This window comes from Castor canadensis, chromosome 14 (genome assembly GCF_047511655.1).
Source record: "Castor canadensis chromosome 14, mCasCan1.hap1v2, whole genome shotgun sequence".
NCBI lineage: Eukaryota > Metazoa > Chordata > Mammalia > Rodentia > Castoridae > Castor > Castor canadensis.
This window is the reverse complement of record NC_133399.1, coordinates 109,820,427-109,847,425: the sequence shown is the minus strand read 5'-3', so window position 1 is coordinate 109,847,425 and position 26,999 is coordinate 109,820,427. Positions and strand designations below refer to the sequence as shown.

The window sequence follows — 26,999 nt, the reverse complement described above, 5'->3', positions numbered from 1 at the left end:
GTTTCATTCTTCCTCATGTAGATATCCCATTTTTCCCACTAATGTTTGCTGAAGAGACTGTATTTTTCAAACTATGTTTTTGGCACCTTTGTTGAACATCAGGTGAGTATAATCTATCAGCTTCTTTATGGTTCTTCAAATCTATTCCATTGGTTTATGCATCTGTTTCTGTGCTAGTACCATGCTGGTTTTTGCTACTATGGGTCTATAGTATAATTTGAAGTTAGGTATTGTGATATATCCAGCATTGCTCTTTTACACAGGGTTTCTTTAGCTATTTGGAGTCTGGAGTCTTTTGTGCTTCCATATGAATTGTAGGATTCATTCCTATTTCTGTAAAGAATGTCATTGGAATTTTGATGGGGATTGTATTGGATCTATAGATTTCTTTCAATAGTATAGACATTTTCATAACACTGGTTTTGCTGATCCATGAATATGGGATGCCTGTACATTTTCTAGTGTTTTCAATTTCTTTCTTCAGTGTTTTATAGGTTTTCTTTTAGAAGCATTTAACCTACATATATAAATTTATTCATTGCTATATTTTGAGGCTATTGTAAATGGGCCTATTTTCCTGATTTCTTTCTCAGTATGTTCATTATTGGTATATATAAAAGCTACTGCTTTTAGTATGCTGATTTTATATCCTGCAATTTTGCTAAAAAGTGTTTATCAAATTTAAGAGGTCTTTTTTGTGATGGCTGAAGGATCTTTTAAGTATAGGATCATATGATCTGCAAATAGGGATAATTTGACTTCTTTTCCTATTTTTATCCCTTTTATTTATTTTTCTTACCTTACTGCTCCAGCTAGAATTCAAGCATCTTGAATAAGAGTAGAGAAAGCAGATACTTGCATTCTTGATTTTAGAGGAGATGCTTTTAGTTTTCTCCATTTAGTATGATGTTGGCTACATGTTTGTCATATATAGCCTTTATTATGTTGAGGTATATATCTCTTGTATTCCTAGTTTCTTCACGGTTTTTATCAGGAAAGGATGTTGAATTTTGTCAAAGACTTTATCTGCATTTATTGAGATGATAATATGATTTTTGTCCTTGATTCTATTTATGCGATATATGATATTTATTGATTTGTGTATATTGAAACCATTCTTCCATCCCTGAAATTAAACCAGCTTGATCATGGTGTATAATCTTTTTAATGTGTTATTGAATTTGTTTTGTAAACATTTTATTGAGAAGTTTTGATCTATATTTACCAAGGAAATTGATGTATATTTTTTTCATCCTTTCCAGTTTTGGTATCAGTGTAATACCGGATATGTAGAATGAACGTGATAATATTCCTTCCCTTTCTGTTTTATGCAGTATTTGAGAAACATTGAAGTTAACTCTTGTTTAAAGATGTCGTAGAATTCAGCAGTGAATCCAGCTGGTCCTGAGTTTGCTTTCATTGTGAGACTACTACTGCTACGATCTTATTGCTTGCTTGGATTGTTTATATCTTCTTGGATCAATTTTTGCAGGTTTTATGTGTCTAGAAATTTACCCATTTATTCTAGATTTTCTAGTTTACTACAATGTAAGTTTTCAAAATATTCCTTAATGATCTTTTGAATTTCACTTGTATTTGTTGTAATTCCTCTTCTTCATCTCTGACTTTATTGATTTATGTCTTCTACCTCTTTTTTGTTGTTGTTGTTTAGTTTGGCTAAGGGTTTGTAAATCTTATTTAACTTTTCAAAGAACCAACTCTTTTGTTTTGGATTGATTATTTGAATTGTTCTTTTTGCCTCCATTTCATTAATTTCTTCCTAAAACCACTAGGTACATAATTAATATAATTAGGTTATTTATTTGAGATCTTTTTTCCCCCCAGTACTCAGGATTGAACCCATGGCCTGGTGCATGCTAGGCAAGTGCTCTACCACTAAACTGTATCTTCAACTCAAGATCTTTCTTATTTTTAAGTACACATATCCATAAGTTTTACCCTTAGCACTGCCTTTTCTGTGTCTCAAAGGTTCTTATAAGTTTTGTTCTCATTTTCATTTTATTCTAGAAATTTTTTAATTTGCTTCCTTAATTCTTCTGTGACCCAATGGATCATTCAAAAGTGTGCCAGTCTCCATGTATTTGTCTAATTTCTATAGTGTTTCTTGCTACTAATTTCTAAGTTTATTCCATTATGATTTGTTAAGATACAGGAAATTATTTTAATATTTTTGAATTCTTTTAAGACTTGATTTATGGCCAAAAATGTGATCTATTTTGGAGAAAGTTCTGTGGACTTCTGAGAAGAATCTGGATGAAACACTCTGTAGAGGTCTGCTTAGTCCATTTGATCTATGGTGCAGTTTAACTCTGGTATCTTATCTTTGTTGATTTTTTTGTTGGAATTATCTATCTAGTCATAGTGCAGTGTCAAAATCACGTAACATTGTTGTATCAGAACCTGCCTGTCTCTGTATATTCAATAGTGTTTGTTTTATGAAATTAGGTGCACAGCTGCTTAGTTTATATGTTTGTACAATCATTATACCTTCTTTATAGATTACTCTCTTTGTTAATATGAAGTACCATTCTTTTTTTTCATTTTAATTAGTATACATTAGTTGTATACTAATTATATACTAATTAGTATACATTAGTTGTACAGGGGATGTTCAATGTGACTTTTACATATGTGCTTACAATGTACCTTGATTAGATTTAACCCTCCATCATACCATGAGGGTTTTTAAAAAAAATTTTATCATTTTTACATTTGCTCACATGTGTATACATTGTTTGGGCCACCTTCCCTCTCCCCCCCACCCCTGCTGCTAGGAAGAACTGAAGTACCATTCCTTATCTCTTCTAACTAATTTTGGCTTGACATCTACTTTGTCAGATGTAAGTATAATTAAGATACTCCTGCTTGCCTTCAACTTCCAATTGCTTAGATATAATTTTCCATCCTTTCACTTTCAATCTGTGTATGTCCTTGCCTGTGAGGTGTGTTTCTTGTAGACAGTAAACAGTTGCATATTGTTTTTCTAATCCAATAAGCCAGTCTATGCCTTTTGATTGGAGAATTAAGATCATTTTAATTTAGTGTAATTATTGACAGGTATTTGCTGCTTCTTGTGATTTTGTTGTTTATTTTGCAGACTGATTCAGATAGTGTTCATTGTTTTCTTTTGTTATTATTTATTTTAGGATTTTTTTGCTAGTTTTCTGAGTTGAGCCTATTTGATTCTTTCCTACTTCTCATATGTTAATCTATTCCTCTCATGAAATTTACTCTTTCCTGAGCTTTCATGTTTGTGACTACTTTTTTTTTCTTTTTTTCTTATATTCATATGTGCATACAATGTTTCAGTCATTTCTCCCCCCTTCCCCCCGCTCCCTCCCTTACCCCCCCTAACCCCTTGCTACCAGGCAGAAACTCTTTTGCCCTTATCTCTAGTTTTGTTAAAAAGAGAGTATAAGCAATAATAGGAAGGACCAAGGGTTTTTGCTAGTTAAGATAAGGATAGCTATACAGGGAGTTGACTTGCATTGCTTTCCTGTACATGTGTGTTACCTTCTAGGTTAATTCTTCTTGAACTAAACTTTTCTCTAGTTCCTGATCCCCTTCTCCTATTGGCCTCAGTTGCTTTAAAGTATCTGCTTTAGTTTCTCTGTGTTGAGGGCAACAGAAGCTATCTAGTTTTTTGGGTGTTTTACTTATCCTCATACCTTCCTTGTGTGCTCTCGCTTTATCATGTGATCAAAGTCCAATCCCCTTGTTGTGTTTGCCCTTGATCTAATGTCCGCATATGAGGGAGAACATACGATTTTTGGCCTTTTGGGCCAGGCTAACTTCACTCAGAATGATGTTCTCCAGTTCCATCTATTTACCTGCGAATGATAACATTTCATTTTTCTTCATGGCTGCATAAAATTCCATTGTGTATAAATACCATATTTTCTTAATCCATTCATCAGTGGTGGGGCATCTTGGCTGTTTCCATAACTTGGCTATTGTGAACAGTGTTGCAATAAACATGGGTGTGCAGGTGCCTCTGGAGTAACCTGTGTGTGACTACCTTTCTGTTTTTTTTTCTGTATCTCAACTTTCTTGCTGAACTTGTCATGTTGCTGACTTTCTTGACCATGTCTTGAATTGACTTCCTTACTCCATTCATCTGTTTGTCTGAATTTTCTTTGAGGTCATTGATCATTTTAAAACAGTAAACTTTTAAAATTTTATGTCTGGGATTTTAGTGTTTTTGGATACCACAGTTCATGAGTTATGAGTCATGTTGACCTGTTCTTGCATATTACTTGTGTTTCTATGTTTTAATTGTGTAAGTGTTAGGTTGGATATCTCTTATACTACCACTCAGAGGAGAGAAAACAGCAAAAATGAAAATGACAATTCAAAAAAATACCTTGCACTAAGAGTAGCAAAAAAATTACAAACCTCAACTAATCTCACAAAAAGATTATAAAGGAAAATAATTAGTACATTATATGATATGCTATGAGTTTAAAAAAATTAAAGGCCTCGACATTAATATTTAAGTAATAAAAAGAAGTGGGAATGGGGAAAAGGAAAGAGAAGAAGTAAGATAGCAAGGAAGGGAAAAGTATATGGTTTGAAGGTATTAGAAGTAACACACAAAAATATGTAAAGAGAAAAACAAAACAATCCAGAAAAATATAAAAACACAACTATGATTGCAAGTGCAAGATAGAAAAGCAACAATAACAAAACAGTTTATATTTATTCCTTGTTGACATTGATTCTTCTGTGCCCCTAAAGAAGTTTTGTTCTTTTTTTCTGAAGTCTTAACAGTTTAGACTAGAGTGAGTTGTCTGACTTGGTGAGTTAGCTCACTAACAGAACACCCACTCAACCTTTGCAAGAGCCTGAGCCCAAGAAGACAGAAAATGCTTTTTGCAATTTGGACTTGGTTACCCTCCTGCTCTCTGGATGCTAACACCCTAACTTCCCAGTTTGACCAGGCATTTCTCACTTGTGTCTACTCTGGGCTGGCTCTCCACTTAACCTGAGGACATTTCCATGTTGCTTTGGGTCATTCTCCATTTGACTTGAGCTGGTCACACATTGTTCAGACTCACATTAACTCCTAACTCATTTCCCACTTGACTCATACAAGGTGGCACCCTAGATGGCTCATGTTGTGACAGCACAGTTGGCAATCACTCCCTGTGCCTGGTTTGCAATTTGCACTCTCCAATGAATAGTTATGTTTTTGGGAAATTGACCCAGAGTTCCAGCTAGTTTCCTTGCTTCATAGTGAGTTCTTTGGATGGCTGTTTGCTTAGCCAATGAATGGGGCTTTTGGTGTTTGGATTATAAAACTGCAGGGTCTTTTGGTCTCCCCGGTTGAGATGTTTATCTTTGAACCCTCCTGACCCCCAAAATGACTCTTAGAGAGAGAGTTTGAAAGTACCCAGGGCCTCTTCTGCAGTGTCTACTTGCTGTGTAGGATGCAGATCTACCTTCTTAAATTTTAATTTTTTACAGAATGCTAGCTGTTTGTATTCTTATTGTGTATCTACAGGGTCTTCCAAGAAGGACTTTTCTTTTTGTCTTCATCCCTGTTGGGTGGACATTCACCATTGCCTTCCATTTTGCTAAGTATTGTATGTTAGGGTCTATTGTTTCTTTTGTAAATTTAAAGTTCAATACTTATTATTTATCCCATTCTCTGTGTGCTGTTTACTATTACCCTTGCCCTTCCATGCCACCCTTATCTTCCTCCAGCCACATACCTAGATTATGTTTCAAATTCATAGAGATTTGAGAAAGTTCTGGGTGTCTCTACTCTGCCATCTTACTTAGGTCCAGAGTGTTTTTTTCTGATATAGATGCCAGAAAGATGGTCCTCCTCTGAGTATCCAGCCATGTCAGCTTGTCCAGCTATCACTTCCTTCTGACTAGAATGCCAGCCAGAGTGCTTACTAAATGATATACAGTGGCCAGAACCCTGTGTTTCAGGTGATGTTTTAGTGGAGGAGACAAAGGGTAGACAAAGATGATAGGAGCATGGGACGCTATGGTGCTACTGACCACTTTGCAAACTAAAAATACTAAGAGGACCACCAGGTACAGTGGAGATGGTATATGGCTACCTATGACCCTAGAGGCTCTTCATTGTGGCCTCATTAGGACGAGGCCTCCGAGCAGAAGCAAAGAGCATCAGGAGGAAGTCATGCAGTGTTGTAATAAGAAAGTGGGTCCAGAAGTCCCTCATCAGAGCTGTACTGAGCACAGGCATGACTCCACCGCAGTGAACAGAGTGATCTAGGCATTTGGAGGGCATATATTGTTCTGTGGCAGCCCCCAAGTTAGTAAGATTGCTGCTTCCCTAGTCCATTTCTGTGAGGTGATTTTTCACTCCTTCCTTCAGATAGCTGGAGGATTGGGAACCTCAAGTGCAAGGTATGGTTTTCTATCTCCCTGAGGGTGATAACCCATCACTGCCTCCTCTGGAGTGTGTTCTGGGGATGAGGAGTATGGGGTCTACTGTCAGGTTCTCAATCTGTGCTGAGGCCTCAGCTGTGCCTCCTCTTCTCTTCAGTGTCCCTTTCACTGTATCCCTTTCTTTCTTGGCCGCCATAGAACCCTTTTTAAACACAGGGGCTGAATCAAGACAAGGAACTATGTCTGAAAGATGCCACCAGGATCCACACCTAGTGACAGCCCATTCATCTTAAGGTGCTGTTTCATACATTTTTTTTTTCATTTTTCTTTTATTATTCATATGTGCATACAAGGCTTGGTTCATTTCTCCCTCCTGCCCCCACCCCCTCCCTTACCACCCACTCCGCCCCTTCCCTCTCCCCCCTCAATACCCAGCAGAAACTATTTTGCCCTTATTTCTAATTTTGTTGTAGAGAGAGTATAAGCAATAATAGGAAGGAACAGGGTTTTTGCTGGTTGAGATAAGGATAGCCATACAGGGCATTGACTCACATTGATTTCCTGTGTGTGGGTGTTACCTTCTAGGTTAATTCTTTTTGATCTAACCTTTTCTCTAGTACTTGTTCCCCTTTTCCTATTGGCCTCAGTTGCTTTAAGGTATCTGCTTTAGCTTCTCTGCGTTAAGGGCAACAAATGCTAGCTAGTTTTTTAGGTGTGAAGTGACATTTGAAGTGAATCTGGCTAAGCTAGAAAAATCTGTAATGGATCATCATGGGGCCAACACTCTGGGGAAGCTGTATATGAGTGTGCATGTATGAGGTGAGGAAGGAGCCTCGATTCTAGAAAAAATTAGAACACTGGGCCCAGGTTTATGCTGTCCAGTGACCCAAGCGCACAGTGTCTGGTGGTTAGGCATGGAGCAGTTCTCAGTATGAAATGGTAAAGGGTGTTCAGTCATAGAATGCATATGCCTGTTGCATGGGATTGGTAGCTGCATGGGAAAGCTAAGATATTAACAGTTTCATTACACTGTCCTCAGAATGCACTGCCACTGTTCTGTCCTCTAACTTACATAAGGATGAAGCTTCTTGGAACTTTCTTATAAGTGTCCCTGGCCCTGAAGAACCAATGTATAGCACCTGCAGTGTTTCCAGGCTCTTCCCCTTTTCTTCAATTTTTCCATTAACCCTTCAGAAGCTGTTTATATTTTCTGTATTTGTAGTCAACAGCAATTTTCCAGTAACCTAGAAGGGAACAACTACACCAGGTATTTATTTAATGTGGCACCAAGTACTTTGACTCATCTCCAAAGAAATGAAGGTTATATACAAACTCTACTTAAGTCTAGGCCTGGTGAATTCTTTACCAATGGAAACATCCTACAGGTTGCCATGTTGTTTTCTGGGCCCAGAACCTGAGATACTCATAGTTTTTTGCTTTCTCCTAACTAGATAATTATGTGGTCTGAACATTTGTGTCCTGCTAAAATTCATATGTGCAAAATTTCTACCCAAAAATCTAACATTAAGAACTGCAGTCCTTTTCGTAGGTGATTAAGAGAGAATAGTCTTCATGAATGGGTTTGTTTAAAAGAGATTGGATTCCTGCTTCACTCCACAGTGTGTAGACACATCCCCAAAGCACCTTTTCTAGAATAAGAAAACAGGCCCCCACCAGACATCTAATCAGTTATCCTCTTCATCTTAGAATTCAGAGACTTCAGAACTGTGAGAGATCAGATCTGTTGATTTAAAGCTCTAGTGTATTGTATTTGTTATACCAACCAAAATAGACAAAGATAGATAGTCACATTGGAGCTCATCTACTATGCTTTAAGAAAGACTAGTGTCTCATAGAGCAATTTCAGGTTTAGACCTTGAGGCTCCTTGCAGAGGTGGATCAGAAATATTTACCAAAAGCTCCCTGAAAAAATTGTGTTGAATTTTAGTGTTTGCGAATTTCCATGGTTAAGATCCTCCCAGCTATAGACAGTGAAATTTGTATGACAAAAATTCTTTCCTCCTGAACCAGGATGAATTAACTGCAGCACATCCACTTGGTCCCAGCCCAAGCCTTGCTGATCTCCTTGCTGACACCAGCAGCAACTTGCCACCCATTTGAGTGGGTGGTCTTGAAATTATGTCTCTGGATCCTGGAAGAAGCATTCCTTCCTCTGCTCATGAAGTTGACCAATGACCAAATGGCAAATGTGTGAGTTCATGTGCTTGCTGCTTTAGCCACAGAATCTTTCTCACACAGTAGTAGGTGAACAAGGCATGTTCACAGTCCTGGAGAGAATTTGGACTTGCATATATTTTGTATGTCAATGTTTGCCTCCCCAAGATATTTATGTAGTAAGACTGAATCTTCTCTCCCTATTTCTTAAAAATAATACTAAACACAGCAATATGATTAGTGGATAAAAGATTCTGGACTCTTTGGAGTCTTTTGATGAACAACTTCTCACCCAGTCTTGCTTTAAATTCCTGCAGTAGAGATGCAGAGGCAATAGGGGACACAGGTGTGGTCAGGGTTTCTGCCCTCAAGGGCAGAGTCAGTGGTTGTCCTGTGGCCTGTGAGGTTTCTGGGTCAATGGAGAATAAGTAGATAATTTGCCCAGGATACTAAGGTGCTAAGACTATGGATAGCTGTCCTTAACTCACTTTGCAATCACATGAGAGTTGTGTAAAATTTAAATTCAAGAGAAAGGATAGAGGAGGAGTAGTCAGGGTAACAATTTCATTCAACTTTTAGTCTTTAGACCCATTTGTTTCTGCGCCAGGATTCCTTGTAAGAATTACAAGGCATGGGAGTAAAATTTCTAACTCACTTCAGGTGGTTTCTGAAGTTTGAATCCAAATTTCAACTTATACACATGGCAAAAATGACTAATAGAAAAACAGAGACCATGATGCAAAGATATTGCATTCTTCAGGAAGGACATTCAGAGCAGATTATAGTTGTTCTGGATGTAGCCTTGGTATTGGGCTTCCTGGGTGACTTTAATGTACGACCAAGTGTGAGAAAAACCCAGTGATGCTCATTATTAGAGAAGTAGGGACAACTGAGTGAGATCAAAGTGCAGTGGCTGAAGTGCAAAGAGGGAGTAACACAGGTGATGGCAAGAGTGAAGGTGTGACCATGGGGATTCGTCCAGAAGCCTAGTTATAAACTGAGTTCAGAAAATCAAACACACAAAGAGAAATGAGAATAGAAATGAATCTGCATGTTGGATACCTGTAATCCCAGTAAATTGTAGCCATATTCATGGTAGCCAAGATACAGTATCAACATAAGTGTCCATTAGTGGACTAATGGGGAAAAAAAGATTGTGGTGTATAATCAAAAATGCACACATAGAATTTATTAGTTAAATAGAATACTCTTCACCCATAAAAACATGAAGTTCCACCTTTGTAAATAACTTAGATTAACCAAGGAGGCATTATGTCAATTGAAACAGCCAGATGTGGAGAGACAAGTACAAAACATTCTCACTCCTGTTTGGAATTAACAAAAAAATCAATCTCATAGAAGTTGAAAATGGAGTAATTGTTACTAGAAATTGGACAGGGTCTGGGGAATGATGAGGAGAGATTGGACAATGGGTACAAAGTTACATTTAGATAGGAGGAATGAGTTCTGGTGTTCTATTACACAATGACATGTGTAGTCAATAAAAACGTTTATTTCAAAATAGCTAGAAGAGAAGATTTTGAAAGTTTCACCACAAAGATAATATTTGAGGTGGATGGGTATACTAATTACCCTGATTTAATTATTGCATAATGTGTACATGTATCCAAACTTCACATTGTACAGTATAATTTTACACTATAGGTTAATTTGAAAATAAGTAAATACAGTCTTGCATTTTATGAGAAAAATGCACAAAAATCTTCAAAATGGGAAGTAAGAATTTATGAGACTATTGCAAAAGGAGTCAAGACTTGAGATAGGGAGAGAGGTTGGGATAAATTCTCTGGAAACTAAGGCAGGAGATGTGTAAAGCACAGGGGTGAGATGGTGGAAAGGCACTGGAGGACGTTAGAGGGAAGGTTGCTCAATGTGATTGTGCCACATGAGTTTGCGAATTGGCTTTTGTCAAAGTTAGGCTACTAACTGTTGCGCAGAGACAGGCGCTATCTTCTTAGATTTCAAACAGATTACTCCACACCTGACTTAGTCATTATTTCTCTTTCCTAGCATATGAGTGACTTATTTAAGATGAGAATGTGTTGTGGGGCTTCAGTACAGGTGCAGTACATATGAAATCACTGATCACATTTGCACTATGTCTGAGGATAAGCAGGGCACTGGTTGTTTGAAGACACCCCCTTCTGTACCATCCCTGTCCCTGGGGTTGGCATCTGTCATGGGCCATCTTGATTGTCATAGCAGTCACCAAATGTGAAGACCTTAGTGTCCTTTCATCCATGCAGAGTAGATGGCAGAGTTCCATTCTTCCATGTCCTTTGCCCTTAAGGGATAGATGTTTCTGAACATGTCTGATGTGGACTCCATTTCATTCTTTTATCTGTTAGCATCAGTTCTTCAACAGCCAATAGAATCAGTCTCTGGCCTTTCATATTCATTTCCTTTACTGTCTGCCTAAAATTCTGCTTTACCCCTTCAAATCTATCAAAGTTGTAAACATCTACTGTGTTTCAGGTTAAGATTCACCATGAAATACTTCCACAATGCTCCAAGTCATAATTTTCTCCATCTTCTCTCTAAAATTCTAAGGCTTCTTGCAATCACAATTTACCTCCTACACTTCCCTATGTTCTAGTCTAAAATAACTTAAATTAGTTTTTCATGGGTATACTGTCATACCAGTTGTATACAGGGGCTCATATAGCTCTGTAGGTTTGAGTTTTCTTCAATGCAGTAATGCAGTTTAGCAGTAACATTGTAATTTTATGTAGGTATGTCAAGTTGCACACAACAATTAGTTTAATTGAAATTAATCTGTCTCTCTCTCTGGTACTGGGAATTGAACTCAGGGCTTTTTGTGCTTGCTATGCAGGTACTCTACCACTTGAATGACTCTGCCAGCCCTTTATGTGCTATTTATTTGTTTGTTTATTTATTTATGGCAGTACCAGGGCTTGAAGTCAGGGCCTCATGCTTGCTAGGGAGGTGCTCTACAACTTGAGCCACTCTGCCAGCCCTGTGTTGGTTATTTTTGAGACAGAGTATCATTTTATCCCAGGCCAGTGTGGACCTTGCTCCTCCTATTTATGCTTCCCTGTGGGATGAGAGGACAGGCATGCACCAATATCCCGAACCATTGGTTTAGACAGGTCTCTTGAACTTTTTACTTAGGCTGGCCTCCAACTGCAGTCTTCCTGATCTTGGCCTCCCATATAGCTAGGATTACAGACTTGAGCCACCATGCTCTGCTCAAAACTAGTTTCATTAAGACCTACTAATTATATGGCATTTGCCTAAGAACTGAGTAAAAAAGTGAATAAAGCATGGATCTTATATTCTAGTTTAGGGAGACAAATGTTACAGAAAGTGAATAATTAAAGTGTGTTGTGTGAGGTATATTGAATTCTTTTTTTTTCTGGATATTATTTTTTTCTTTATTCATTTATTCATATATGCATACATTGTTGGGGCCATTTCTCCCTCCTGTCCCCTGCTCCCTCCCTCTCCCTCCAACCCCCCCTTGCTTGCAGGCAAAACCTGTTTTGCCCTCTTCTCCAATTTTGTTGAAGAGTAGATGTGAGCAATAATAAGAAAGACAAAGCGTTTCTGTAGTGAAAAATAAAGTTGGATAAAGAATAGCAGGGGCAAGACAGTACAGTTTAAAATATTTGAATCAGGGAAGAGTTCAGTGACAAAGTGAAATTTTGATAGAGACCCTAGAGCTGGGAGAGGGAGCCAGCTGGATTCTGTCTTAAGGGCAGATGCCCTGAGATAGAGGTTGGGATAAATCCATCCACAGTGTTTAGAAATGTAGAGAGTTACATCAAGAACCATGAAACATTAACCAATAGCAATTACAGGAACTTAGAAAAAGGCTGCCTGACTTTCCCAGCCTCAAATCCCAATATTAGACCTTCACAGCCTACACCAGGGAGTAATACTGGTCCATCTATGGGTCAGAGCCACAGACTCAATATTTCTTCCCCAGGATCCCTATGGTGTATCTCCAGTTGTGGAGGGTGGCACAGAGGGTTATTGACCCCATACTGGCTTCCACAGACAGCCAGTCCCTTAGTTTGGGTTTGAGTTCCCCCTCAGAGATAGAGTGGGATAGTTGAAGGGAGAAGAACCCTGTTCCTCTCTGGGGGTCTTTGTATTGTTGTTGGTGTTGGTGGGCACCTCTGTCTGGATCTATTACACTGTTTGAGTCAAGATGGTGAATCATTCTACTTGACATGCTGTCCATTGTCTGTAGATGGTGGTTTTTCTTTCACTCTGAGTTCTTAGGGCATTCTTCTATTGTTGACCAGAGAACTACAAGCAGCCATGGATTCATCTGATGTATTCTATTTTCAAGTTGTGCTGTGGAATCACATGTGGAAAGTACTGGTGTAAATATAAGGAGTCTAGGCTCCTTGTCATCAGGGCTTTGTATTTACTTGCTGCCATTAGGAGAGCATGAAAGTTGAGTATCCAGTGAACTTTGGGTATCTACAAGAGGAAAAGGGAGAGCTGAGGAGAGTCACATTCCACTTTGCCAAGATATCAGAGACATAGCTGAGGCATTCTGCTACCTCTTGGAAGGAAAGAAGACAAGCTCAGGAATGAGGCAAATCCCAGATGGTATGTGTACTGGAGTGTGCTGCATTAGACACAGAGCAGCAGGGGAATGTGTGGCCCACCCAGGGCAGACTTTGTAGCTCTAAGAGGACATTACTACTGCTGTCCTCTCCTCAAACCCAGTTTTCCTGCTTTCACTCACTGATGAGCACGATGTTTTGGTGTCTGAGCCTCAGCCCTGCTCCACCACTGGAGACTTCAGGCTATGTGGAGAACTCTGCTCATTTATCTTGGATTCCCCTCCTAAGCTGTATTTTACTAGCTGTATCAGGTCCACACACCCGTAGAGCAACTCAATGGAGAGTACACACATTGTAACCTGAGTAATTGTGCATGTTATTTTGCCTGTGCGAAGAAGAATTTTATGTGCAGTTGGTTGTATACATGGAAAGACAGTACAAAAAATAAGTGTATCACAGTATGGGGTCCTTTCTTTTCTTTCTACTCTTTCAGTTCTTGGGAACAACTTTTTCTAAATTAGTTGTTTCCTATTAGCATTGGTGAAATGTGTCTCCCTGGAGCTGATAAAATTCAGAGCTTAACAGGCAGATGTATGGTTTAGGGCTGTACAGTAAAGCATTATCATTTGGGAAGAGGACAATGATCTCCCTGAGTTGTAGATGCGTTATGATTACATCAACTGGAAGTTGACAATGATTAATTTGCTTCACATGTGGGGCTAATCTCAAAAAAGGCAGAGATAATAGACAAGAGAAGTATGTAGGGGCAATTGCAATAGCTTTCAGTTTTCTTTACACTTTATGTCTAAAGCCTGTGTTCATCCTTGAATTTCCTGTTATATGTTTTAAAAGATTTAATTGAAAATTCTGGTACTTGGATCAAAAGAGCCCTGACCAAGAGATATAGAAAACCTCAAAAAGTCACAATTGTGGAGAACTTGCTGCAAGGAATTTATTTGATGTGAGTAAGAAAATTAAGGAAAAATACAGTGATAGAGACAGGTGCTTCTAGGTGGCAAAGAAAGTGGTGATCTCAGTTTTCTTTGTTCTGGATACTCAGCTACAGCTGCAACGGCATTTGCAGGGCTTCCTTGCACCTAGGGAAACACACAGAATGTCAGGCATTGAGAAATGGAGTCAATGGTTCATAGCAAAATAGAATCCCAGGAAATACAGGAAGAACCGAGTGGGTTTGTTGCATTGGCTACATCACAGCCAGCAGATTGCCAACTAAGACAGCAAGTGTTGGGTCCATGCAGATTTGAGTCCCAAGGTCAAGTTCCTTCACCTGTTTTCCCCCTTGCCCCCCTCTCACCTACATTTGAGCACTATCTTACACTGGTCTGAGGTTTCTAAAAGCTCTTCTGTTAGACAAAGTCGAATTGTCTCCCAATAAATAAGTGGACCATTTTGATTTAGAAAGAACTGCTCAGTATTTTGCTATATATTTTATAATGTGTAAAGTTCACACAAATGTTTTAGAATCAAAAGACTTTAGAGAAAGAAAATCACTTAGGTATGTGACTTTCATTGCTATTTTTACAAATATGACTAGCAAGGCCCAGTGAGGACAAATGGAGTCACCTCCGTGAGCCAGACTGGTCTGCACATGGATCCAAAGCCTGTCTCTAGTTCTTCCTCTTTACACTCCATGCCTCTATCATACTGGCTGTCATCTCTTACTTAGATTTTGAAGTGCAAGACTTTCATCCCCTGCAAAAGAGATAGTCATATCCTGGTTTTCTTCCCCTGGCTGCTCCTGGTCCGAAGCCTCCTCAGCTCTTTCTGGGAGAGTCTCAGCCTTGGCCTGGAAGGCCAGCAGGAAAAGGGCGGTGAGGAGGGCGAGTGTCCTCATGGCTGGATGTCACCTGGTGATGGGAGAACAGGAGCTGAGTGTGTGGGGAGTGAGGAGTCAGCTACATTTATAGGTCTGTGAGGAAAAGGCTCAGGGAGTCTCTGCAGCCAGAGAAGAGTGCACTTGATGGACATTGTCCTTAAGGTCCCCTTGATGTTCCTTTGTTCTCCCAGCTGTCATGATGACATTGGTGTTATATCCATTGGTTGTCCTCTGTTCAAACTGATAATGATGATGATAAGGATACTGCTATCTTTTCCTATTTCCCATCTGCCAGAGAGTATTTACTTTTTAGTAGTCAAGAAGGAAAGGAAACAGTGCTTTGTTCAATCAGCTCATGGAACAAAGGCTTCTGCGCTTTTTTTGTTTGTTTTGTTTTTGTTTTTTTAAGATGAAGCTTGCTGCTCTCTGAGAGTCTGACTCTGGGCCAGTGCTGGACCCCAGTGGTGTAGATACTCAACTTTTCACAGGACTCAGGGGCATTACCATCCTTGGGTGGTAATGTTTTTGTTTTGGTTTTTTTCTTGCAGTACAACACTACTGCAAGGAGGTACATTGTGGCATTACAAAGTTTCTTACAATGTATCAACTCTATCATAGTTGAATTCACCCAGGAAGGGGAATTTGTGAGTCTCTGCTTTGGGCACATTGTGGAGAGAGCAGATGATATTGTCATGCTTCAGGTGACCTGAGCTTGGTAGGACACTAGGCACAGAGCTGACCAGGCCAAAGCCACAGCACATTACCTGAAGAAGCCAACTTGATCTGAAAACATCCTAGGAAGTATGTTCCAGTTCCCTCTTTTCACTTTGAGAAATGACAAAACAACTGAAGTGCCACATGCCACAGCACATTTCTGAGATTTAAATATTTTTAATTTTAGCAAAATTTAACTCATGCACAAGGAACAAAATTCAAAAGGTACAGAACGTGATGAGGGTGATGAACCCTTCCAGGAAATGTTTCTGCTTCAGGAAACCACCACTGTTCACAAATGCACATTTGTTTCTTATCTTCTTTTCAATAAATGTTATATTTTGAACACGTTGGGTATCAAAATGTATAGAGCACTATAATGTTTTCAATCAACTTTTGATAGTCCACAAGTTTTCATTTTACCCCATAACTATTTACATATTGATAAATACTATTCAATTGTTAAAAGTTCTTTATTCTCAGTATTTAATTGTTAAAATTTATTTATTCCCAAACATATGCAATAACCAATAAAAGAGCAATGAATATCTTTTTAAAAATATATAAATAAATGTATATTCATATATACATAAATATCACATGGCCAATAACTGACAATGCCACTTCAGTACTGTTCTAGAAGTTAATTACTGAGTCAATGAACATGACTGTTTCAGAGGTATTACCACCTTCCTGCTCTTAATAGAGTTGATCTCAGTAGTACTTGCAAAAATATATATATATTTTTCTGAAACACAGAAACAATGTGTTTCAGAAGGCTCAGTGTTACCCAATTCCCACTGTGCTTTCTTCCACCTTTGTTCAGAGCATCACTACAGCCATTCAACATGATTGGAGTCTGAGTGTCTTGCAGCTCAGAGGGTGCAATCAAGAAAATTCTGACTCTAAGAAGGGTACCCTTTTCTAATAATGATAAAAGTTTCATGTGCATTATATTTTCATTTTCTTATTGTTTTATATTTTCTTTCTTATTTCTTCCAGGATCATGGACGCAGCTGTACTTGTAGCAGTCGTCTTCACCATGGGGAGACAATCATTTGATGTGGATGAAGGAGTAAGTAGACACAAAATCCTCGAGGCCAGAGTTTGGCCACTTTACCACATTCCAGCTTGCCCATAACTGGACTCATTGTGACTTGGAAAAAACTAGACCATTACATTGCAAAACCACTACTGGTTTTGTGGCTGAGAACAGGCTGATATATGTGAAATTCTTATCACTTTTCCCAACCCCAATATGATAGGAAAAATTTGATATCTGGGTGAAGTGCTGGTTTCCATTTTCCTCATGAATTAAAGGCAAACATTCACGTGCTTAACTAGTATTTATACTTGGATTTTCTGAAATTCTTTTCTTCTTTTTTTGTGGTATTTTGGGTCCATTTACTTTTTAAAAATATAATCAACAGCTGCTAAAAATTCAGGAAATTATCTCTTTGTAATTTGTATTATTGGTTTCAGTAAAGTTCCCCTTTGCCAGTTTTTGTTGTTGTACAAAACAATTTAGCTAATTTTTAAATTTCTCTCATGATTTCGGAGTCCTCTGGCTTTCCCACTTAAATTTTTAAAACTTTGCCTGGTGTCTATTAGTGCTTTCCTGTATGACTATAAACTCTACCCAGTCCTGTACTGTGTCAGGGTTGACTTTATTACCCACTGCTACTACCTCATCACAGAGGAGGCTCCACTTGCCTGTGGAGGGTCCTCAGGATCCTTATCATTCTGACATAGGAAGAATACCTACAGATACAAAGAAAGTAGTTGGGAAAAGGACTGTAGATTGAGCTGTTGGGTCAGAGATGTCACTGTGAATTTGGAGAAATGATGAGCCCTTTCTGGTGTATTTCTAGTTTACTTTTGTACCTCTGTGCTTCAGTCTTCCTTAAAACATAATCAAATGTACAATCATTTTATTGGAAGCACAGAAATCTATCACTAATCCTCCATTAGCTGTAATCATGCACCTGACACACTTGTGCACACAGGAGGCCAGTTTCTCTTCCTTCCTCACAGACATTCAGACCCAGTTGAATCCCAAGATGGGTCACATCCAGAAGGATTTCTTTCTTTTTTAACCTCCTCCAACCTGCAGCCTTGGATGGTGACAATCATTCCTACACTTCTTTTGCACATGAGCTAGTGTGTGGACAAGTCAAAAGAACTCATCTACCATTTCCTAGAAACAATCAAGTCTCTTTACTCATCAGTGATTGCACATGTGAATCATGACTTGTGATGTCTGTCAAAAGCTTTAATTCAACCATTTCTAGAGTGTGAAAATTAGGCATATCCCAGTGGCTTCACATAAATTACCAAAGGTGGGGATTTGTGAAGGCATACACTAAGGGGAAGCATACACTAAACTCATGTAAGATTATCAGTCAGAGCATATCTGTTCACCATTAGTGGCTGTCAGGTTCTTGGCTTAGAACACAAATAATCCCAAAAAGGAACAATAGTTAGTACTATAAAATTAAGAACAAATAAGAGAGAATGTAAGGTCATGGTTAAGTCTATGAGATTTGTACATACCTCTGTTGCTTAATCTTTAGAGACTTTGAGTAAGACAATTAACCTCTCTAAAGTTCCTTTTCAAACCCACAAAACTGTTTCTTGGAAACAGCTTCTTCATAGAGTTATTGTGAAATTTATAATTACAATTTATGAAAAGGTTTTAGTAATAAATAAATATAAGCTAATAAGAGTACACTGAATGTTTTTAATTATCTTGAGAAATACTACCTGGATGGTAGCTTCCCAATTAACAAGATTTCTATGAAGTCCTATAAGGATATCTTCATTCCATAATAAAAGGACAAGACACATTGGTTGTCTCATTTTACATGAGAAGATTTTGAGGTCAATAAGATTTAAATGTTGTATCCAAAAGCTAATAGCTCACATTTGTTAAACATACTGGTAATCCAGATTTTCTATTTTCACTACCACAAGCAATTTATGGTATTGTTTAGCATTAAAGAAAAATCACAGTATAGGCAGCTTTCCAATTCAGTGCACACTAGAAGTCAAATAACAATACAGAATAGTAAGGGTCAAGTCCTTGAAGGATAAGCAGTATTTGGATAAACTGAGAAGTAAGAAAACAAACTCCAACCATTGAAATAAGACTGAAATATGGAAAGTGGAAAAAATTTAATAGGGCAATGTGTGGATTGTGCTTCTGGAACTGAAAGTTGTTAGGAAGGAGAATGGCAAAGGAGTGGGGCTGCATATTAGGCTTGGGTGGTTCTGGACACTTTTCAGAAAAGCCTCCTCATTTTAAATGTTGCTCATCTTAGGAAACAGAGAGGGTTAGTGAAAATTGAATTGGAAAGGGAACCCATAACTTCTGAACCTAAGCTTTGAGCTTATATTCTTTCCCCCATACTCTACTGCTATGAAGCCAATTCAAACCACACTACAGATGGCTTAAAATGGGCCTAATAGAGAATTGAGTCATGGGAGCCAGTAAGCATGTCCTTCCTAGGTGGCATTTCTGTGATCTGTGGAAAGTTTTGCGAAGATTTTTCTTGGGTATCCATAATGTGGGTTTCCATGATACTACAGGGTGCTCATTGGACATTGTTTATAGGTCACAGTGATAATGAGTGATGACACATGGCTCAGGTGATGAACACCAAGGTCATGTTGGTATAGAAGATGTGATTTTAATAGGGTCATTTCCTTTGCCTACCTCAAGCTACAATAATTCTCAATTTTTATGTCAACTGGCAGTTCTGTGATGTTTGTCCAATGTGAAATGAAGAAAATCATTGTAGTATGTTTTGGATTGAGATGAAATAAAATACTGTTCCATAGAATCTGGGGGAGTCCATGTCTCATAAAGGTTATCTAATTTTTTTTGGTAGCACTGGGGTTTGAACTGAAGGCCTCATGTTTGTTAGGCAGATCTCCTTTCTGCTTGAGCCACTCTGCCAGCTATTTTTTTTGTGATGAGTTTTTTCAACATAGGGTTTCTTGAACTATTTGTCCAAGGTTGGCTTCTAACCATGATTATCCTGACCTCTACCTCCTGAGTAGTCAGAATTATAGGTGTGAGTCACTGGCATCAATTTTGAAACACATGTGCTAAGTGATAAATTCAGTTATGAACTGGTTTTCATACTTTACAACTTCTTCTCTTGGTGGTATTTCTTCTAAATTGCCTTTCCCCTTGTTTCTCACTCCAGTCCTCATTTAATACACAGGAACACATTCATGAGATATTTCCTACTCATTCCCCCAGAATGACTGCCACAGAATAAACTATATATATATATATGTGTGTGTGTGTGTGTGTGTGTATATATAATTATATGTGTATATATTACATATAGTATATATTATATGCACATAATAGTATACATATATTCTTACATATGTATACATGTGTATGTAAAATAATACATGTATTACATATATGCAAAAGTTTATATGCAGGAGTTATGTTTTGGATTGCAATTTTTACAAACTGAGTCTCTATTATTTCTGCTGTATAAATGAGATATTTTATAGTTTTTAAGGCACAACCACCTTGTTTTGTCAGGTCCTTTCTGTCTCACTTAAATTAATGAAATCTTTTGATTTTTCATTTTTAAGCATTGGAGAAAAGAATATCAAATACTCCAATAGTTAGTAATTGCATTAATCGAAAGACAATGATAATTTCAGAAATATTCAATGAGGAAAGTAAAGATTTTGCTTTCAAAGGATCAGTTGACTTTTCAACTGCAATAATAGAACCTAGAATATAATTTAAGTTATGCTACATGAGGGGCTGGGTTTTAGCTCCTTGCCTAACATGTGTAAGACTCTGAGTTCTATTTCCAGCCTCTTGGGGTAGGGGGATGAAAGGAAAGATGTCCTACATATATGTACTGGAAGAAAATACCAGCCTTCTAAAATTTTCATGACCAATGAAATTATCTTCCAAGGTAAGGTTTAAATATTTAGCTTTAATTAGATATTTTCTCACCAGCAGATACTCACCAAAGGGAATACTAAAGCATACACTTAGAATGAGAGTCAATGATCCTGAATGGAAGCTTTAAGAAGCAACGGTGGAAGGAAAGGTAGGAGCAGAGCCCAAGGGTAATCGTGAACAAACATTGGACAAACCATAAATAATAACTGTCTTCTGGAGTAAGTAAAACCAAAGGCAGAGTAATACCTGTAATTTGGAGAGAAAAGGTTACTGTTCCAAGTGGGATCTTTATGAAAGCAGTCATGAGCCCAGACACTTGTATGACCACCAACACCAACTGCAATGCCAAGATCCCATGTCTTGGATCTCCAAGACAACTGTGTTCTGACTCTGAGGTGGACCTATGCCTCATATTGACGATCAAAATGGGCAGATGAATCCAGGGACATAGGATCCCACTGTGGCCTTTCATAGTCGAGAACCATGGAAGGTTGGGAACCACAGATCCCAGTAATAACAGAATGAGTCTGTTGGGCATGACTCAGAAAAAGTCCAGCACTTCCATGATATGAAGACAGTGACGATCTGATTTAGGACTGGGGCCTAGAATGTGTGGCATCTTTCTTTGGGTTCCCGTAACTGCCAGTGACTTTATGTTTTATGGTCATTGATGTAATTCTCTATATTGACATTAAACTGGGCATAACACCATCACCACTTCCATATCATGACATTGGCACAGATACAGTGTTCAACAAGTTTTTTCTTTCTTTCTTTTTGTAGCGGGAAAGCAGAAACTAAAGAGTTTGTCTTACTAAAAGTCACTAAATTTTAAGTAACAGGACTGTTTGCAAACCCCATATATTTTGCCACTACCCTACATTCTCTCATTTGTTCTGCACTTGAGAGTGCTAGTTACTATCACTTGTTGGGATCATTTGCGTCTGAGCATTAAACCTGACAGCAACTAATGATCTCAAATTAATTTCATGACCTCTTCTTAATACGTGCCTTTGCAAATTTCCTCATTTGGTATCTGATGTGAAGCAACTTTTACCTGATTGCTTTCCATACTCTAGAACTAGTTAGAAACCTGCCCATAATTCACATGTCCTATAAACACCAAATAAAGAAATTTCTTTGTTCCTAGGAATCAGTCTGGGAACACATAATGACCTAGGGCACAACACACTGGCAGGAAAGATCAATCCCCTCAAACGTTCCTGTATGCAAGGGGGTGTAAGAAGAAACAAGTCCTCAAGACGATGACCCATATTGGGGTTCAGCTGAGCTGGGAAATGGCAAGGTCTTAATGTCTGTGAGGAGGAAAAGGAAAATGACATAATGTGTGCTCAAGTAAGTCAGGTGCAAGGTCAAAGTAATTGGAGATGGACTTCTATTCAGATTCTATTATTAAAATGGTTGTGTTAAAAAAGATTGAGGCTCAAAGAGAACAGAAGCAGAAATGAACACAAAGAGCTCCATCATGTCTCCAAAGTCACAATGAGCTCCATCCACAGCTCTGTTTCCTCTCTACTTGCTGAGCATCTGTATGTACCATTCTTATGTCAGAATGGTAAGGACCCTGAGACTCTCCCTGGGAAACTGGAGCCTTTTCTGAGAGGGTGGTAGTGGGTAAAAAATTCCACCTAGACTTGAGCACAAAATATGGCAGGAATTACTGATGCCAGGAACTATTAACATACAAGACTGAAAGTTACAAATTTAAGTAGGAAAGATAGAGAACTCTGAAATCACAGAAGAAATTCTGAAATAAGATAAAATGTTATGCACATAAAAAGCCAAAGAGAAATGACAAACCTTTCCCTATGAGAAAGTAATAATTTTCTGAACTTATAAAGGACTCTTACAAATCAATAAAAATAGGCCAAAAAGAATTGGGAAAAATAGCAATTCATAATAAATAAGTAGAAATACCAGCTAGTCATGACCCATTTGCCCCTTTTTATAAGAAAAATGCAAGCCTGAACTGTACTGGGTTATTAATATTTTCCTATCAGAATGGAAAAGAGAAGAATACTTCATAACACATGTATCAGCCTGCTTTAACCACAAAGTAAGAGAACCCCACTAATACTGGCTTCATAAAATAAAAAAGGGGTTTCCCCAAGTCACAACAAATCCAGATATGTGCAGGCTAAGGTGTGGGTAAGGTGGTCAAACCCTGGCCTTGGCAACCAAGGAATTTTTGTGTCTACTTGTTCCATCATCTACATCAAGCAACTCTCTCTTCCATGGTGAGACAGCTACTGCAAGTCCCACTGTACCTATAATCCTAGAAGAAATAAGCAGGAAAATATAAAACAGTAAGAAAATGAAAATTATAATGCAAATGAAAAGATTTTTCAATATTTAAAAAGGTTTTCCAGCCAGGTGCCAGTGGCTCACACCTGAAATTCTACTTACTAGGGCGGTTGAGATTGGGAAGCTCACAATTTAAGGCTGGCCCAAGCAAATAGTTCGTGAGACCCCACCTCCAAAATGACTAAAAGGTACTGGAGGTGTGGGTAAAGCAGCTGCTTTGTAAACGTGAAGCCTTGAGTTCAAACCCCAGTCTGACCAGAACATCCCACAAGGATACCATTCTTAAGGCTATGTTTTACTGGTCAGAACTCTGTTTGTTACACTCTCTGAGCTTTAAGATCAATGATATCAATCATTTTGTGCGGAGCACAGTCTGCCCTGAAAGTAGGCAGGAAAAAAGGCAGTGGAAATTGGGTAATACCAGTGCCTTCAGTAATCCACTCCACAGGGCATGGTATTGTTAGGACACATAATTTTTGCAAGTACACAATAATAGAATTAACACGGTTAATGACTTTGAGAGTGAATTCAATCTAAAATAAGGCCAAGATACAAGACAAGAAAGGTCTAGAGGGATCAACAGCGTCACTCAGCTTTCTTGTGTCTGAGCCTATGTTCATCCTTGAGATCCCTACTAACTGGAGCCAGGGCCTCACCCATGCCAGGCAGTGCATTACTACTGAACTATATCCGTAGCCCTTGGAGCCAGGATTCTGCCTAAAGGGATTTCATTTGAGACTCTGGCACTTGCATCCCAAAGAGTCCAGTTAAAGAGGCATAGTAAATATCAAAGATGTGCCAACACAGAGAACTTGCTGCAAAAAATTTATTTAAGAAAAAAAGAAAATCCTGTACAAGTGCAGGGGTAAAGATGGGTCATTTTAGGTCTCAAAGTAAGTGGTGACATTATTTTTCTCTTTTCTTGAGGTGCAATGTGAGGGGATTATGTAGTATTTACTACCTTGTGTTCATATTTCAGAGTTGCATTCCAGAAAATTACAGGACTGTTTTCTGCAATGGCAGGTCAAGGTCTTCCTTAGGTGTGGCAACACAGAGAGAGCATGAGGTATAGAGTATGGGAGTCAGTGATGAATTGTCAAACAGAGTCATGGGGAGATAATGATTCATTGAGTAGGTTTGTAAGGTGGGTGCATTATAACTGCAGCAGGATCAGGTGCATGACAGTAGTAGAGATATATAGTGTATGTGCTACTGGGTTAACTCTATAAAGAACAACGTTGTACGATCACTAAAAATAGAACTTGTTCTTTAACTTCTAGAAGTGCACTCAAATCGATTTTTATTTGTGGGCAGTATGATATATAGACGCATACATATTCATTGCCATTTTTCTACTTACTGGAAAAGGTCAAGACTAACCAAATTGTAAGAATTGAGCAATATTTTGTCAATATTAAGTAGGTGATAACATATGCAAACACTGGAATAGTATAAACTTATTAAAATAATATAGTTGCAAATGTTCTCCTATAAAAATGTTTAAATGGATAAGCATCAGTTTTTAAAAAAGAAAAAACAGTGCAGAATAATGTGCATTTGTGAACAGTGGTAGTTTCCTGCAGCAGAAACATTTCCTGGGAGGGCTGGGCCTAGGGCAGGAAGTCATCACCATTTCTTCTTTTGAATTTTGTTCTATGTGCATGAATTAAATTTTGATAAAACTTAAAATATGTTAAATAGTCAGAAAGGTGCTGTGGCACTTCAATTGTTTTGACATGTCTCAAACTGAAAAGAAGGAACTAGACCATACTTCCTAGGATGTTTTCAGATCAAGCTGGCATCCTCAGGCAATGTGCTGTGGCTTCAGTCTGACTAGCTCCGTGCCTAGTGTCCTACTGAGCTCAGGTCACCTCAAGCATGACAATATCATGTGCTCTCTCCACAATGTGCTGAAAGGAGAAGCTCACAAATTCCCCTTTCAAGGGTGCCAATGCCCCTTGTAAGTTGTGTGAAGGGTTGAGTCTCTGCACCACTGAGATCCAGGTCTAGCCCAGGACCCAGACTCTCAGAGGGCAGCAGGCTTCATCTTTATTTTTTTTCTTTTATTCATATGTGCATACAATGTTTCTGTCATTTCTCTCTCCTTCCCCCACCCCCTCCCAGCAAGCTCCATCTTTAAAAAGGCCTTTGTTCCATGAGCTGATTGAACAAAGCACTGTTTCCTTTCCTTCTTGACTACTAAAAAGTAAATACTCTCTGGCAGATGGGAAATAGGAAAAGATAGCAGTATCCTTATCATCATCATTATCAGTTTGAACAGAGGACAACCAATGGATATAACACCAATGTCATCATGACAGCTGGGAGAACAAAGGAACATCAAGGGGACCTTGAGGACAATGTCCATCAAGTGCACTCTTCTCTGGCTGCAGAGACTCCCTGAGCCTTTTCCTCACAGACCTATAAATGTAGCTGACTCCTCACTCCCCACACACTCAGCTCCTGTTCTCCCATCACCAGGTGACATCCAGCCATGAGGACACTCGCCCTCCTCACCGCCCTTTTCCTGCTGGCCTTCCAGGCCAAGGCTGAGACTCTCCCAGAAAGAGCTGAGGAGGCTTCGGACCAGGAGCAGCCAGGGGAAGAAAACCAGGATATGGCCGTCTCCTTTACAGGGGCTGAAAGTCCTGCACTTGAAAATCTAGGTGAGAGATGACAGCCAGTATGATAGAGGCATGGAGTGTAAAGAGGAAGAACTAGAGACAGGCTTTGGATCCATGTGCAGACCAGTCTGGCTCACGGAGGTGACTCCATTTGTCCTCACTGGGCCTTGCTAGTCATATTTGTAAAAATAGCAATGAAAGTCACATACCTAAGTGATTTTCTTTTTCTAAAGTCTTAATTCTAAAACATTTGTGTGAACTTTACACATTATAAAATATATAGCAAAATACTGAGCAGTTCTTTCTAAATCAAAATGGTCCACTTATTTATTGGGAGACAATTCGACTTTGTCTAACAGAAGAGCTTTTAGAAACCTCAGACCAGTGTAAGATAGTGCTCAAATGTAGGTGAGAGGGGGGCAAGGGGGAAAACAGGTGAAGGAACTTGACCTTGGGACTCAAATCTGCATGGACCCAACACTTGCTGTCTTAGTTGGCAATCTGCTGGCTGTGATGTAGCCAATGCAACAAACCCACTCGGTTCTTCCTGTATTTCCTGGGATTCTATTTTGCTATGAACCATTGACTCCATTTCTCAATGCCTGAAGTTCTGTCTGTGTCCCTAGGTGCAAGGAAGACCTACATCTGCCATTGCAGAGTACGAGCCTGTTATAGTACAGAAAGTGTCTCTGGGACCTGCACCGGGAGAACCAAAAACTATGTATTCTGCTGCCGCTGAGCATTCAGAGTAGAAAAAAATGATTCCCACTCCCTTGAATCTTGGAAGATGTCTGTCATTACATCTGTACTTGTCCTCAATTTTCTTTCTCTATCTCAAATAAAGTACTTGCACTAACTTCTCTGGCCTCAAACTTCTTCATGTTTGCTATGTGACTCATTTAGGCTTCTTTTGGATCCAAGTACTAGAGTCTTCAGTGAAACCCTTGTAATCAAATTCCTGATTACAGATAATAGGAATATCGTGATGTACATAGGCTTCAGATGTAAATTGGTAAGAAAGCTCAAGTGATGTTCTGGTGCTCCCTCTACCTCCCTCCCTCATGTGTCATCTGGGTCTTCATTTAGACTGGGCTCACTCCCAGAGACACTGCCCATGTCATTATGTTATAGGGCACTCAGTAATGCATACATGCCAGGTGATTGCATGTCCGATGGACTGTGTCACTGAAAGCCCTGGTATTACCCAACTCCCAATGTCTTGTCTTCCTGCCTATGTTCAGGGAACTACTGTGGTTATTCAAAGTGCCCCATATCTGCAAGGACCTTGCAGCTAAGAGCGTACAGTATACAGCGTTCTTACAAGTAAAACATAAACTACAAAGGGTACCCATTTTCTAACAAAGAAATTAAGTTTTACCTTCCCATTACATTTTTCATTTTCTTATTTTTTGTGTTTTCTTCCTTTATTA

At 38.7% G+C, this 26,999-nt stretch overlaps 1 protein-coding gene and 1 long non-coding RNA gene across 2 annotated transcripts in view; both read left to right on the top strand.

Annotated features, from left to right (window-relative positions):
- LOC141416944 (uncharacterized) overlaps nt 1-16,751 on the top strand; it is a 136,054-nt gene extending 119,303 nt beyond the window's left edge. The window contains exon 3 of the long non-coding RNA XR_012441587.1: nt 16,678-16,751. This is a non-coding gene — a long non-coding RNA (uncharacterized lncRNA). The remainder of the gene's footprint in view (nt 1-16,677) is intronic.
- An 8,660-nt stretch (nt 16,752-25,411) lies between these two features.
- LOC109674521 (defensin alpha 5-like) lies at nt 25,412-26,429 on the top strand. The gene is made up of 2 exons (XM_020151468.2): nt 25,412-25,611; nt 26,196-26,429. Exons 1-2 carry the CDS (start codon nt 25,440-25,442, stop codon nt 26,306-26,308), a joined length of 285 nt encoding a protein of 94 aa, XP_020007057.1. The 5' UTR covers nt 25,412-25,439; the 3' UTR covers nt 26,309-26,429.
- The last annotated feature ends 570 nt before the right edge of the window (nt 26,430-26,999 follow it).